At 53.2% G+C, this 15260-nt stretch overlaps 3 protein-coding genes across 3 annotated transcripts; all 3 read right to left on the reverse strand.

Annotated features, from left to right (window-relative positions):
• Nucleotides 1-2593: 2593 nt before the first annotated feature.
• On the reverse strand, nt 2594-3308 carry GCG54_00000359 (uncharacterized protein; the record flags this gene model as incomplete). Its single annotated transcript, XM_045400499.1, has 2 exons — nt 2594-2976; nt 3029-3308. 2 exons carry the CDS (start codon nt 3306-3308, stop codon nt 2594-2596), a joined length of 663 nt encoding a protein of 220 aa, XP_045269474.1.
• Nucleotides 3309-3921: 613 nt separating this feature from the next.
• GCG54_00000360 (uncharacterized protein) lies at nt 3922-7767 on the reverse strand (the record flags this gene model as incomplete). The annotated part of the gene is made up of 5 exons (XM_045400500.1): nt 3922-4006; nt 4169-4376; nt 4441-4610; nt 7070-7235; nt 7419-7767. The coding sequence occupies 5 exons, from the start codon at nt 7765-7767 to the stop codon at nt 3922-3924; spliced, it is 978 nt and encodes a 325-aa protein (XP_045269475.1).
• A 5455-nt stretch (nt 7768-13222) lies between these two features.
• Nucleotides 13223-14851, reverse strand: GCG54_00000361 (Platelet-activating factor acetylhydrolase; the record flags this gene model as incomplete). The annotated part of the gene is made up of 1 exon (XM_045400501.1): nt 13223-14851. One exon carries the CDS (start codon nt 14849-14851, stop codon nt 13223-13225), a length of 1629 nt encoding a protein of 542 aa, XP_045269476.1.
• Between the last annotated feature and the right edge of the window lie 409 nt (nt 14852-15260).

Here is a 15260-nt window from a genome sequence, read left to right on the forward strand (position 1 = left end):
GCGGGACAGAAGTAGGTAATTGACAAAGGAGGGAAGGGTGCTGGCGGACAGGTGATGGTTTGGAGGTAGGTAAGGGGAGATTGAAGGACGAAGGTAAACATTACAAATGAGGACAACGTATGGGATAGCCCAATCTAAATACGAACAACACAGAATTGCGTCTCCAGCCCACTTGGGCTTAGCATCCTCGCAATGGAGGAAGTTCCCAGGTAACACCGCGGGGAGGTTTGGAGTCCGTCTTCGTTACCCAAAGAAGTAGTGATAGGCTCACCGGGGCCATAGCGGAAGCTGAGGAGGAAGGCTCAGCCAGGAGGGGGAGTTCGGGGAGAGAGTGAGGTAGATTTGTTTTGTTTTGTTTTGTTTTGTTTCTGTTTTGTTTCTGTTTTTTGCTTTGTTTCTGTTTTTTTGCTTTGTTTCTGCTTTTTGCCTTGTTTGTTCTTTTGTACTTGTATGTATTTGTTTCTGGGGTTTGCTGCTCTTGGCTTCTTTTTTTCTTCTTGGAACAAACAGAGAAGGAGATTGAAGGGAGAGAGAAGGAGGTGGAAGGGACAGCGCGACGTGGGAATAAATGACAACAGATAGCAATGAATAAGAAAAGACATTGGAAGGAATGGCAGTAAGTTATAGAACTTATAGATACGAAGAAGATAGGTAAAGTAGGAAGAAATGGCAGTAAATAGTAAGAAGTGAAAATAAATAGTAGCAAATAGCAGTAGATGTGAAACAGAGATGTAGAAAGAAATATCAAGAGATTTTAAGACATGAGAAATAGCAGTAGACAGTAATAAATGGCAGTAGATTGTAAGACTGGCAGTAAATGGTAAAATATAGAGAGACGTGAAAGAAGCGGCGGTAGATGGTACCTTAAGATATGGCAGTAGATGTGAAGAAGAGAAGTAGAAATAGATAGCAGGAAATGTGAAGAAGAGTTGAGAAATAGCAGTAGATGGTAAGAAGTAGCAGCAGATAGTAATATAGATGAAGAGACGCGTGAGAGAAGTCGGAGGGAGTTGGGAGGTAAGGAGGTAGGGAGGTAGAGAGGGTGGATAAGTATGTTGAGCAAGGATGTTGAGTAAGAATGATGGAGAAATTGGAAGGGAAGTGGGAGTGAGTGAGGCAGGGTTTATATATATTCTGGGAGAGGGGGGGAATGACATGACAGGCGTAGAGGTAGCAGAGACGAAACGAAGGGTTGGCGGGATTGGGATGAGGTAAGGACAAGGTTCAAGAGATGAAGGGATGGCAGGACGGAAAGGTGAAAAATCTGCAATTGTAAAATCGGAAGAAGAGACGGAAAGTTGAAAAGACAGAAGGGTTGAAAAGGGGATTTGCGTTTCCGGCCCACTTGGGCTTAGCATTCACCGAAGAAAAGGTTACCAGGCAATATCACGGTGTGGTTGAAGTCCGGCTCCATCGCCATAAGAAGTAGTATTGTGACACACCGAAAAGCCATGGGTAACCATAGGACGGCCCTTTTGGCTTTGGGGTTCTATGGCTTTCTGACCTTTTTTGTGGTTATTGCGTTTTGGGAGTGACACGCGGTTGGACATCGGCCAGTTCTATTCCATTTAATTGGTCGGATTTGAACGAAACACAAAATCACCCGCCGTGAGGAAGAGTGCCGTTGAATGATCTTACAAATCAGTTGTCTTCCGGAGGGCTGGTCCGAGAAACCCAGGGAAACTACGTTTTTGTGAGTGCCGTTACGGTGGCGTTGTCCATTCATCGCGTAAACTACGAACCTGTCATCTGCTTCAAAGTCGCTTAGTTTGGTCATGCCAATTGACAATTCATGGGCAAGGCTGAAAGTTTGATTTGGAGCGGCCTGGGCCTTGTTTTGGCAAAGCCACGTGGAACCTGAAAGATTTATCCACAATCTGGACGTGTCTGTTCAGCCTGCATGGTTTTCTGGTATGTGTTCGATGTCCGCTCGCTGGGCAATACGGTTTACTCGCTACCTGGATGATTAGCATAGAACCCAAAGGAAACTTTGGAACTTGACTGGGGGCCTATTCAGACTTAAGTCGGCACTTGAATGGTCTCTGCATCGAGCCTTCGTGCCGGACATCTTAAATCTAGTAGTCTCGGAAACTCAGAGGTCACCCTGATATGTACTTGACTCACTCATGCGCTAGCTCATGTTACCTTGGGCAAGAACGTCACTTGAGGGGGAACACACCGGAATGCTTGGTCCACTCCCTGGCAGCTTGGTCTATCAGATGACACCAAGGTTGGGAAGCGGACTACGCAACCTTTTGGCCAAGGGTTGGTAAACGTGGTTGATATCAACCTTGCTTGATAACTGCAGCCAGGAACAGGTGGGTCGATGGCTTCTGTGCCTGGAACTTAGTTGAGTCTATTTTTCAACTTCATCTTGACAACGGAATGATGCCTGTTTCTACACCGAGATTTCACTGCAGCTGACGGGGACGCAGAACTCTAAGCACGCTGCCTTAATCTGTGAAGAGCCTGCTAGAATGCTCTGGAGGTGCCAGACAGGTTATCATCAGGGCCATGTTATATTTCTAATCAGCGCCTACTAGCACACTCTTGCCAAATGACGACGCCAAACTGTGTATGGCATGAAAGTGTCCTACTCGAGGATACCGAGTCCGTATCCATCCGCCCCTTTCTTATCTTTGTGTCCATTAAGGCCAACAATGTCCCCATCCGATTTCCGCTTGTTAGAAGACCTCTCACCTAGGACTTGAACGTCAGGTCCATCATCACTGACCAACTCAGGTTTCCACCCTGTACCATTGCCAGGGTTGCTCACACCCGCCGGGGTTGTCTCCGTGATGTGCGGGCCCCTCTGGCAACCCTCGACGTTCCCATTCCTCTCGCAGCAACTCCACTTGAAGCCATCGGGCTTGTCTTCTTTCCAGCACGGGTCATCCTCCAACTGTTCCCAATCGTGCTCGTCCCAGATGTCAATCGAATCCCATTCTTTACTAGACTCATCGAGTTCAAACTTTCCTGCAAAATATTGTAAGTCGAGATCATTCGCGCTCGCTGAAAGATTACGTACCTGAATGGTATTTACAAGCATCGGGGTCTTGCTTATCGCTTTCAACTCGCTCGTGACATCGGCTGCAAACCAAGCTCGCATGTTTCGCAGACCCGCCAGTCCTTGTCATGGTCGAAATTTTCGCCTGACTTCCAAGAAGTTGCCGTGCCATCTCAACGGCCTTTTTCCTGGTCTCCCGCTCCCCACAAAGCGAGATCAGGACCGTTCGCGCCATGCCTTCGGGCATACCCCTGATGACGTCTAGTTCCTGATCCACACTTCCATCCTGGAAAATTGGCATCGCGTCTGTCCCACAGTCGTCACCGCGCTGCGTAAGATCTGAAAAGCAAGTCTGATAGTAACGAGAACCTGTCTCGGAAACAAGGTGGTATGTCTGCGACGACGAAGCGCGTTGGAGAAGAAAGTTTGACGCGTTAGGGAGAGGCCCACCCCGCGACTGTCGGAAATAGCGACTTTTTGGAGGGGAGGCTCGACAACGTTGCTTTTTCCTGACTTTCTTGGGGAAAGTCAGGGGGTCTCACCACGACGCAACTCTGCTGACATAATTGCCTTCAATTGGCTTCCTGCAAATGGCTGCCCTATCGCTGAATTGATGTCATCATCTGGCAGACTCTGTTTTGTGATGGTGATACCAGACGACGGGGAATATTGACTGCAATGCTTCAGCTTAGGTATACGGGACTTACAAGGCAGTTTGCAAGCGATGAAGTCCGGATGTCTGCGGGGAGAAAAGTGTCCCAGCGGTGGCTAGCGTCTGAAGTCGAATATCATACAATTTATCTCAATTGAAGCGCAGCTAATGAAACAATGGATATGTCACACCTAATACAAGTACCTTCGACTCTCCTAGCCAGTATGACTGTGAGAGCCCACAGCCGCCGCAGGAATCTGGTTTACCAGGCGCCTCTTCCCCAAGACTTTTTGGCAGGGACCGAGACATCAAAATTGTCATCAGCTTTGCGCTTGTTAACCACTTGTCTTTCTCCCACGACGACGACTTCCGGGTCCTCGCCCTTCTCCTCTTTAGTTTCGTCCTCTTCATCCTCGTCCTCTTCATCCTCGTCCTCTTCATCCTCGTCCTCTTCATCCTCGTCTTCTTCATCTTCGTTGTCATCATCTTCCCCTTCGTGACTCTCGCACTGATCCGCCGAGATGCCGTACTTTCCCCCAAATTGATCAGATCGGTGTGAGCCCCGGTGGCACCCTTCTGCGTCTCCAGTCTGGCCGCAGCAATCCCATCTAAAGCCGTCAGGGAACGCCTCACGCATCTCATCAGTATCAATTTTACCGTGACAGTCTTCATCATGGTCCGCCCAAAAGTCACCCTCATCGTCGACCTCCAGATAGCCTGTTCGCATAGTCACGTTAGTACCCCTGGATTCGAACAGGCGTCTTCGAGGGAATCCACGAACCTGGGTGATAGAAGCAGTCACGCGGACCAGAAGTATTGGGGTCAAATGCTTCACGACATTCAACACATATGGCAAGCGGTCGGGCTGGCTTGGCGGATGCCTGCACTTGCCTAAGGGTCTCCTGGTGCTTCAATTTTCTCGCGAGGTCGAGCACTTTGGCCTTGGTTTTCCTTTCTTGACACAGGGCGTGGAGAATAGCACGCGCATGCTCCAACGACAAATTGGAGACCTCGTTGGACTGCGGTGTCCATGGTGTGGCCATATCTGCGTTGTTCGACTCCAGGGCTTTCAAAGCTCTAGATCACATTCAAGCGTGTCTGGCAGCAACGGCCCCCTAATCAGCCGCTTAGCTACATCCATCCGTCAGTACATGCACATTCAATCTGACAAGTGACGTAAGACGAGAAGTAGCGGTATACCTTAATTGTTGTCTGAAAAGGTCTAGACGCAACGTCGGATGGACAGGAACGCACCAGACTTCTCGACATGTATGGAGGCCGTGACTTGTTGGTGACACGAAAGAGAGGTGAACAGGGGGAAACAAGACTCCACCGCGGCAAACCTTCAACGCGCTTCCGCGAGCATCTTTACGCGTCCCCCTTAGTCCCACACACCAATCAACATGATTGGAACCACTTAGGCATTGATTGACCACTGCCCGACGGAAATAGCAGCAAGAAAAGGAACTATCCGTCGGAGCATTCATCCAACTCCAGCAGCACACGCTCTCTCTCTCTTCTCACCTCATCCTTTCCGCCCGTTGGGCTTTTCCCCTTCCCAGCGCCGATCAGGGTTCGTCCTCCCCGGGGAGGCACGGAACCGGCATCCGGCCCATGCACAATCGGACCCCCGTCCCCTAGAACCCATTGGACGCACGAACAGACAGCATGCAAAGTGCCTTGCGCCCCCGTTCTCTTTACCGCCCAACCGGCCCTGTGAGCATGCGTGTCGCTCGCCTGGCATGCCGCGGGGAGGGGAGCAGCAGGCAGGGCCGGGGTCGGTCGGCGGTGGTGGTGGGCAGCACACATCTATCCGTACGGCGACACAACAGGGCCAGCTGCCCATCAGCTTTTCCCGCCGAACCCCATTGGCCGCCCCCGATGTGTCTTATGCTAGGCTGCTTACGGTGTCCCTTGCAGAGTGCGCGCTGCAGATGATATCGCATTCTGACTGGGAGAGCACACCAGGGAAATCCGGAAGAGGGTAACAAGTCCATCCCATCCCATCTCACCACATGTGTGCGTGTGCGTGAAAAATGCGGAATCCATGCATGGGTCAAGTCGGGCATGCATCTCGCCACCGCCTTTGGGAATCTCGATTTGCATTTGCAACGCTGTCAAAAGTGCGGTCGCTGCCGCTGGCTGTGCTTTAATCTGTGGGAGACGAGGCAACTGGGTTGCCTCGTGCCGGCAGAGTTTCTGCCATCGGTTGATCAGCTCATTTTCTTCCCCTGCCAGAGTGTTCAAACTTCAATGTGTGCCCGGTTCTTGTGTAACACGCAATCGGGCTGCCCCGTTGATCAATTTACGTCTCTGGCCTCTCCTTTCGTTTTGTTGTTCGAATCATAAGGTACAATGACTTGCTTTGCCTCCCATCCCATGACCATAATGCCCGCTTCCCATGCCCTCCCCCAGGTGAGAGTTCTGTGCCACACTAAAAATCATGTGCTGTGCCGTATGCGCAGTGTCGTGCTCGAAATCGGCTTCCCGCTGTGCTGAGAATGACTGACTCCCCGCTCCCCCCTCCCAAAAAAGAGGTGACCAACTGACAAAAGTCCAAGTAAATTCCAAAATGGCTGTTTGCGTTGTGTGTGTGCATGTATGCGTGTGTTGCCTCTCCCCCTTTCCCAACACCCAGAGCTGTGTCTGTGTCTGTGTTCCCCATCATCAACAAGGCCACTTGTGTGTGTGTGCCCATTTTGTGAACAAATTCCCAATGCTGTGCCTCCCAGTGAAGGAAAGGAAAAAAATCATTAAAAACCATGTGTCGTCTGTCGCTGCTCCCCCCAACACAACAAGTGCCCAATGCCCTTGCCAACAACAATAAAGCCCATCATCTCGCGTATCTGGGCTGTGACCTTTGACCGACCAGACCGCAGCGCCGCGGAAGGGACCGGGAACCATCCGATTGCTCGAAACAAGAACCACGCCCAAAAAATACGGATTTTTCCCCTTGACCGGTCTATCAAACTCGGATCCAAGAGAGCGAAGTGCGCTCGAGCAAGAACTTTTTTCCTTTGGTCTCTTCCCTCTTTTTTTTTCGTGCCGTGCCGTCCCGTGCCCGCCCCCTGATTGCGTGTTGGGCGACAACCGAGAAAGAAACACCAAACTAAAAACAGATCCAAACAACTCTTTTTCAACGTCATTGGAAAAAAGTCCAAACGGGATGGTGTTCCCGTCAATGCCGCCCGTTGGCTGGCGAGTGCTGCTGCGGTTGCTGCTGCTGCTGCTGCTGATGGTGATGATGCATGTCGTCGTGGTTGCTGCTCCCGGGCGAGTGCTCCGAGGAGTCGCCGTCATCGTCATCATCGTCGTCGTCGTCATCTAACGATGTGTCGTCGAGATCCAGCGAATCCTCGTCGAGGTCCGAGAAGTCTCCGCGCCCCTTCTTGCTCCTGTCCGGGTTGGACTCGTGGCGGCCGGGCGTGCAGCCGCGTGCCTTGCCCGTCTTCCGGCAGCAACACCACCGAAACGCCTCCGGGTGTCTGGCGCGGATGGGCTCCGTGTCCAGATCGTACAGCGCCATTTCCGCCGGCTCACGGTCGATGGCGCTCTCATCCATTAGTTCCAGCTCGCCTAGACGAGTCATGGTTAGTTCAGGTAACCGATAAAGCTCACTATCCCATCCCAACCCCCGAAAACCCCATCAAAAAAAGACAAGCAATACGGCAGTGACGAAAATAGCAGCTGTCTTGATGACAAAGTGAGCAGGAAAAAAAAAAGAGAAAGAGAAAGAGGAAACCGGGACTGTTCTCTTACCAGAATGGTACCAGCAAGCGCCTAGTTGGTTCTGGTCTTCGGTGAAGATCTCATCGCACTGGAGACAGATCTTTGGTTCCCCGACGGCTTTCCTCTTGGTTGAGCCCATTGTGGTGGTGATGGCGCTGGCGTTGCGGATGATCTCCTGTCCGCAGAGTTGCTGCTCGTAGTGCATGAGCCTGTAGTAGTTCCGCAGGGCCTTCTCCCGCGTGCTCGCGTCCACGCACAGGGCCACCAGGATGGTGCGTGCAGTGTTGCCGGACGCCCCTTCGAGCGGTTCGATGCCCGAGTCGAAGAGCGGCGGTTCGATTGTTGTTGACGTTGCTGCGATGTCCATTGCCGTTGACATGGCGCCACCCTGTGGAGGGTAAGCTCGAGGCTTTGGTGGTTTATGGGGAGGGTTTGATTTTCTGGGGGAAGAGATATTTGAGGCTCCTCGGCTCTTTTTGGGGGGTTATTTCTGGGTTCTGGGTTCAGTCGCCGGAAGCCCTTCCCCGGATGTGTCAGCTCACGGATGCATTAGCCAGGGAAAAAAATAAAGAGGTGTCTTCAAGGGGGGTGGAGGCGTTGGGGATGCGGATGGTACGGCCGGCGGTAGTGTAGTATAGAGATAAATGGGCAGCAGGCGGGAAGGGTGGCAGACTGGGGATGCGCGGCTGCGTGAGTGGTGGACGGAGGGCGGGTTGTTGAACGTGGATAAGACGGAACGGAAGCAACTGGGTAAAAGAGGACAGAAGTGGGAAGATGAGTGGACAGTCTGACGGGCGGGCGAACAGAAAGCGAACAAGACGGGAGTGAGTGGAAGTGTTCAATGAGAGTCAGAAGGCTTCCCCCGTCCGTACCGATATGCGACAACAGATACGGCGGCTGGGACGGACGGCCCCTCTGGCCCTTTTTCTGCCGGCCGGCCCCTGGGGGGGCGAGACCAACAAAAGACTTGTTTGATGGGGCCTTTGTTATGGAGCAATTAACGGAGTACGGAGCATGAACTGGGAAGGGGTGGAAAGGGTCTGGTCTGGTTGGATGGGGTGGTGGGAGGGAAGAAAGGCAGGCTGCTGGATGGCTGGCTGAGGTGAGGTGACGAGACGAGACGAGATGGAGGGGAGGGGCCCGGCCGGGGAGAGAATCACGCAGACTCCAGCGTTCCATGGTGGCAGCATGTGCATTGCCGGGACGGAGGAGATGGGGATGGGTTGATGGGGGTGGTCTTTTTTGGTGTGTGTGGATGATCCACGACGACGGCCGACCGGCGTCTGTTCATGACTTCACGGAAAGTGAGAGAACTGGGACCGCCATCCCAGCAAATAGGAAAGCAGCAGCAGGAGCAGCATTGCGAGCATGGGGAAAGAGAGCGAGCAACGGGGACGGCAACGGCAGCGGCAGCAAGAAGCAGCAGCCAGCATTGCAGCAGCAGCAGGCGGCGCACGGCGGGCGGAGCGGCGGCGGCGGGCGGCGACTAGACAGACTCAGACTAATACCTTGCGGGGACCATGTCGATTTGGCCTTAATTGAGGTACATGGTCCATCAGGGCTGTATTTGCGTGCTGCAAGGTGCCCGTTTGAGCAATCGAGGAAGGGATCCAGGGCCGGGCTCGTGACCATTCACGATTTTCTGTCATATTTCGAACCAGAGACCGAGACGAGACAGACTTTGTTACCGACGGTCAACAGGTTTCTCTCACCTTCTCTCTGCCCAGCCTGCCTGCTGGGCATCCATGAACATGACAGACTGTGTGTGTGAAGTGAATGACATGCCACGACGCAGGCAGCGCGGCCGCGGTGCTGCTGGCTGTCCGGATACAGGATATGCACCGTAGGTGTGTGCGTGTGCTGCGATGTGCTGTATCCGAACCGTATGTACCGCACATACGGCTGTTCTGTTGTGTTCTGCTCTGTTTCCATGGGCCATGCCATGCCATGCCATCTAGCATCATGCCAGGTCGACATACGCGCGTGTTCTGCCGTCCAGTGCCCATGCCACTGAATGTCTCGCAGATCAGATGAGTGGTGGTGAGCATGCCAGCAAATCACGGTTCTCCGGGCGCCACGATGGATTGACTCTTCAATTGAAACTGGGGAATCTGCGCTGGCCGTGCTGACTGATGTGATGGATTGACCGGGGACGGGGACGGGACGGAATCTGGGCCGCTCCAGCTTTTCCCTGTTGCTGCTGTATGTTCCGATCCGTATCGTACCTACCTACCTTTTCTCATGCATTGCACTGCAGGTTTTCCCTCCTCCCAGGTCCCTGATTTCCTCCAAGAGTGTGTGGAATTGGGGAGGGGGGGAGAAGAGTCCCCGAAAAGGGAACGAAGGGTGTGCATGGCGTCATGTACGACGGTGAGATGCAGGCACCGATGGTCTGCCGCGGCGTCAATGTCGCAAGGAAACTGGGGAGATTGGATGGGCGATTTCCTTGGAGACTGGAGATTCTTGCCTCTGTCTTTGGTAGAGAGAGAGGGTGGTGGGAAGGGTGAGAAGGCGGAACATGGGAAACATTGGAACATTGGACATGGATGCGGGCAGCAGAGGAGACGCAGAGTTAGGGCTGTCAATCCAATCGAATTCCAGCTTCATTTTTGAAGATGGGGAATTATTTGGGGAACGGGGGGAGGGGGGCGTGTACCTTGTCACTTTTGTGTGGGTGGCCAGGCGGATTTTGAAGCGCAAAGCGCGCGTAGCGACAGTAAAATAATCCGCAGTTGGCGGTTCATCCAGTCAAAGATCCGAGATTCAGTCAGTCGGCAGGGGACCTCCTACGACTCAGGGCAAACGAGCAAGATCAGCAAAGAGGAACCAGAAAAATCAAGGCGTCCAGACCGGACTCAAACCGGGGTCATGTTCCAACAACAACAGCATCAACAGCCCAACAATCAATCAATCAATCCATCCATCAATCAACCAGCCAGTCAGTGCCAACATGGTACGAACACGCCAATGCCAGATGGTCAGCGCCAGTGCCAGATCGGGGCCAATGTCCGTTGGCCGGACTCGATGAACCGTCTCCTTCGGGGAAGCGAACTACATCAACAAAGAGTTAGACCTCATCGCCAAACATCCAGGAACAGACGTTTGTTTCCTGTAGACTAGACTAATCACATCGTACACATAGTCCCATCAATCCCCAAACCGAACTGCAGTCCCGGCCGCACGGTCAGTCGGCTGCCCTCCCCGAGATCTGGTCATGTATGCGACCATCCATATTCGTCCAAGGCTCGTCGAGGGAGGACAGCAAGCACGTCGAGCACAACGCGGGTGCGCCGCCCATCCACCCTGCCAGCGGGCCGATCCTGTTCTTGGCTCTGTCCTTTAAATTCGAAATAACTAGCCTGGGGCGGGCGGACGATGGGGCCGCAGACTTGGTCGGGTCCCCCGTTTTTTCTTTTTGCTTTTGCTTTTTGGGCACCAAAAACTTATTTCGAGCCTGTTGGGATTCGTCAATGAGCGACGAGATTCCGCCCAGCCGGGCAGGGCCTTTGACTAAACACCACAAGAGCGGAAGAAGAAAAGACGGCGCCACACCGAGTTGTCTGAGGGTCGTTCGGTGAGGACTCGCGCACGTCGTCCGGCGCGGCTATTGGTGGCCGGGCATGCATCTCGGCTGTCTCATCTAAGGCGCCTCGGCTTCGTTGGCATACTCGGTGAAGAGATGGCATGATGCCTTGGTGCTAGAGAAAGTCGACAAGTGATGAGATGCGGCTGTGATCACTTCATCACTTCACTGCGCAAAAAGTGTTAACCGAGCCGGAAGCACCCCTGCACTGCTGGCGGCGTGCGTTAAGCCGCGCCATCAACCCCGGCCTTTGCCGACGATGGCTGCTTGTTGATCTAAGATTGACGGATCATTGATCTTGGAATGAATGACCGGTCTGGATGTGTTTCACTCGGAGAATATGTCTGTATGCGAAGTTGATATCGATGACACTGTGACACTAGGCTGCAGTAACATCCAGTCAAATCGTTGATGTCACAGCTGACGAGAGACCCAGGGAGGCAAGCGAAGCTGACATGCGGCAGTTGAGCCGACCTGCAAACTCGATTTACCGTCCTGATTATGCCTCTTGTTGGGCAGATTATCAATCTCTCTGTGTTGTTGTCTTGGGCTGAAGGACGCCACACACCTCTTGTTAGCCCAATGTCTTGAGTCTTCACGATAGTCCCCTATTACCCAGCACTTAGGTCCACTAACCACCACTGTTTCCCCCGCCATCCCAAACACACCGAATTCTCCCTATCTTTGGTCCTGACACCAGGCTGGAATCAACACAATCAGGAACATGCCATCGCGTCTTTCCCCGTCATCTATCACAAAAGCTAACTCGCCGCTGCCCAAACTTGCACCAAATCCGGCCACTGACGTTGAACGTTTACTTCTGCACCGGCCCCCGTTGTCTTGGACTGTCTCGCTAGCCCAAGCAAGGGAAAGAGGGAGAATTTCTCTTCCCTTTGTCAGCGGAGGCAGCCCGACCGGCAGGAAGACGACGCAGCGGTTGTCTTTTGCGCGTGTCTCACCCTCTTTCCATGCCAGCGGTACGCCGTCCCGCCCAGCCGTTTTGCTATTCGTCTGTGAAGCCCATTAGTCCGCCTCACCTGTCTGACCCCCCAAAAGCGATTGATTCATCCTTCACCGCCTTGATTCGAAATGGAATGTCACCCCTTCACGAAGTGGCCCATTGTTGATTGTGCTTGAACATCTGATTGAACAGTATCCGAAGACTTTGGAACATGAACAGGGACATATCCACCGAATGGGGTTCTCATCTCGCGTTACACAAAGATCTAGCACGCAACTCTCGTGTAACGCGACAAGGACGCAACAAGGCCCGCCCCTTCAATCCTTGCGCATGTAGAACAACAAGCAACGCAGTACTTACCTGGGCTACTAACACTGCTAAATCACTCGGCAATCAGAAAGATCAGAAACACCAAGAAAAGAAGACCAACATCACCAAAAATCCGCCCCCATCCTCCCATCTTACCCAGAATTCGTTACCACCAACAGCCCCAGCCGGATAAGACACTGCGGCCAGAAAATCGACCCATCTCGTCCGAATACCTGGAATCGCGCTGTCTCAGCGACGCAACCCCCCTCGGGAACCAGCTGGACAGGGTTTCTCCAGCGCTTGCGACGAAACCCCCCGTACCCAGCAAATCTTTTAACCTCGTCCTTTAAGCGATGCGCCGGCGCACGTCATTCCAGCAGCCTAGAGTAGAAGAGCGCCCCCAATCCCGACAAGACCCCCAAAAGACGCCCCCAAACAGAACTCCACCGGTTCGTCTCCCTTTCTTCGGGAGGTCCCCGTGCCGGTACAGCACGCATTCCTAGGTGTCCCGGTACCGTCTGGGCCTCCCTGGACTGATGATTCCTCAGCGCAGAAATATTATCCGAATCACTTGTCTTGTCTTGTCTCGTCTCAACCACATCATCAAATCGCCTGATATCTCAAATCCGCTTGCGATGACTGGATCAGGGCATATTCGTCGACGACGGCGGCCTCACGATGTTTCGTATGTCAACTTCAACATCAATGTTCTGCGTGTTGCGCATAGCTAGAGCGCAGATCATCATCGCTTTGGCGGTGTTAGGAGGATCTGTCTGCAAGATTTCGCCTTGTTCTGCCAGAGACAGGCCACACAAGACAGGCATCCCATGTTTACAGCACTTCGAGGCCCACGACAGTGGATTAAACACCAGCAGACAACACCGAAAATATAGGCATTGCCGGCCAGCGTCTATTCAGGATACAGTGATTGGACAAAGCCCCGTAAGAACTCCTTAGCACAATCTTCTTTCTGTCCTGGATCTACTCCTCTCGAGGTGGCGCGACATGAATCTCCCAGTACTTCATCACCTCCTTAGGTATTCGCTCCTTCTGCTCTTCCGTCCGCGTATCCTCCCCATACTCTTCATGCGTAGCCCCTTCAGAAAGCACACCTCGCCTTGTGCCATTCCTCAGGAAGTCGAGAAACTCCATCGAAACTCTCACATACTCCCGCAAGCCCTCGTTAACGTTGATCGTAGCCCCAGTTGTCCATCTCAGCAGAAGAGGCTCAATAAGCGGCGCGTCCGTAACGCTAGGATGGCTCGTCTTCATGCTCGTCAGGAACCAACTGGACCCAACCCTCTTGAGCACATCCTTCACGATATCTCTAACGGTGTCAAAGTGCGGCCTGCCAAAAAAAATGGTGACCTTCTTCGACCACGAGTCCGAATGCACCACCAAGATCGGCACGTCGATATCCGTGTTCAGCCGCCCGCTGCTCTTTCCCGGGTCCAGAATGATACCACCCACGGCTGGGTTTTCGTCCGTCGTTGCGCCTCGGAGGACCTGCAACGCGCCCGTGGCACCAAACGAATGGCCTGCGATAACCGTCTCCGAGAAGTTGAGGCGGTTCGCCCACTGCTCCAGGTCCTTGCCCTCCTTTCTTGCGTTCTTCTCAAAGACGTCGCCGCCTCGGCCGGCGTCCAGTGACCTCAGCACGGCAATCGTCTCCTCAATCTCTGCCTGCCGGAAGGCAAGCTGCTCGAACTTGAAATCGTCATCCTCCATCTCCTTGCCGCCGCGGAGTTCCTTCTTGTTGAGATACATCACCGTCCTCTCCCTGTTCTCAGTGGTGACAACAGATCCGGGGCCGCTGCCGTCACGGTGCTCCACCGCCGCCACGACGACTCCCGAGCTCGCTAACTCGCCACAGTAGTGTGTATAGTCCGTCCTCGAGCTGGCCTGTCCATGCGATAATACCACGACCGGAAACTTCTCCCCAGACTTATCTTCGAGAGGCAGAAGCGGGACATCCACCTCGGCTGGGATCGTAATGCTCCCGGCAATAGCCCACAATGCGAACGTGAAGATCGGTCTCGAGATAAAGTTGTTAAAGTGCGCTGCGCGGGCATAGCCTTCCGCCGTTAAGCTGACAGGCTTGGGAATCCAGTAGTGACGTGGTCGCCTTCCTCGAACACCTTTGGTTGCGGGGTAGTACAGCGTGAAGAGGACAGTCTCAAGCTCGAATGCCGGCTTGCCGTCCTTGAAAGCCAGTTCACTCGTTTGCCGCGGTGATTGAACAGGGACTTCCACATCGATCGCGCCAACACCGTACCTTCCAGAGTATTGGGGCAACTTGGATGCCAAGAGTGGTGATCGGATGACGAGGCAGTAGAGCACGTAGAGCCCGATGAGCGTCCAGATGATGTACCCCCACGCAAGCCTCGGCTTCAACAGATCAACGGCCCTCCGAGAAAGGGCTGTCCCCCACGGCTGTGCCGTTCTCATCCATTTTGGTGTTGCTTCCATCGTTCTTTCGGGGGTCTCAGGCTCCGTGAAGTCGTCAAAGTGCGGTAGCGGAGAGTCCGGATGTTGGAAAGTTTGCGGTTCGTCGAAGGGCTCGAGTTCAACGTCGGCGTCTCTGTATTCTGGCGGAATTTGAGCTGCCATATTAGTGATGACGGATTCACATTATTACACTAGTTTAGTGTCATGGGTTGAATGATTGGAGTTTGACTGCATGATGATGGCGATGGAGAGATCGGCGAGGTCTAGGTGTTCGTCTGGTTCGGGTGTGGCGGATGTCATTACGTCATCGGTCGCCGCTCGGGCAACGGAGGCATGCATGAGATGAGGATGAAGTATAATCTCAAAATCATGTATCCTAGAGACATCGCCGGGATGGTCATGAAGTTGTGAAATCAGTATTGAATTATCTTTGTCGACGTCTAAAAGTGAACAGCCCTTGGTAGATTTGCTGGGCCTCGTGGACAACTGGTTGCCAGCAGCCGTGGAGTTGACTCCGCTATCTTGCCATGCTTCAGCAGGTGTCCAGTGTAAATTGTAAGGTTTCTCGCAG

Source organism: Colletotrichum gloeosporioides (genome assembly GCF_011800055.1).
Source record: "Colletotrichum gloeosporioides strain Lc1 chromosome Unknown consensus_12, whole genome shotgun sequence".
Classification (NCBI taxonomy): Eukaryota; Fungi; Ascomycota; class Sordariomycetes; order Glomerellales; family Glomerellaceae; genus Colletotrichum; species Colletotrichum gloeosporioides.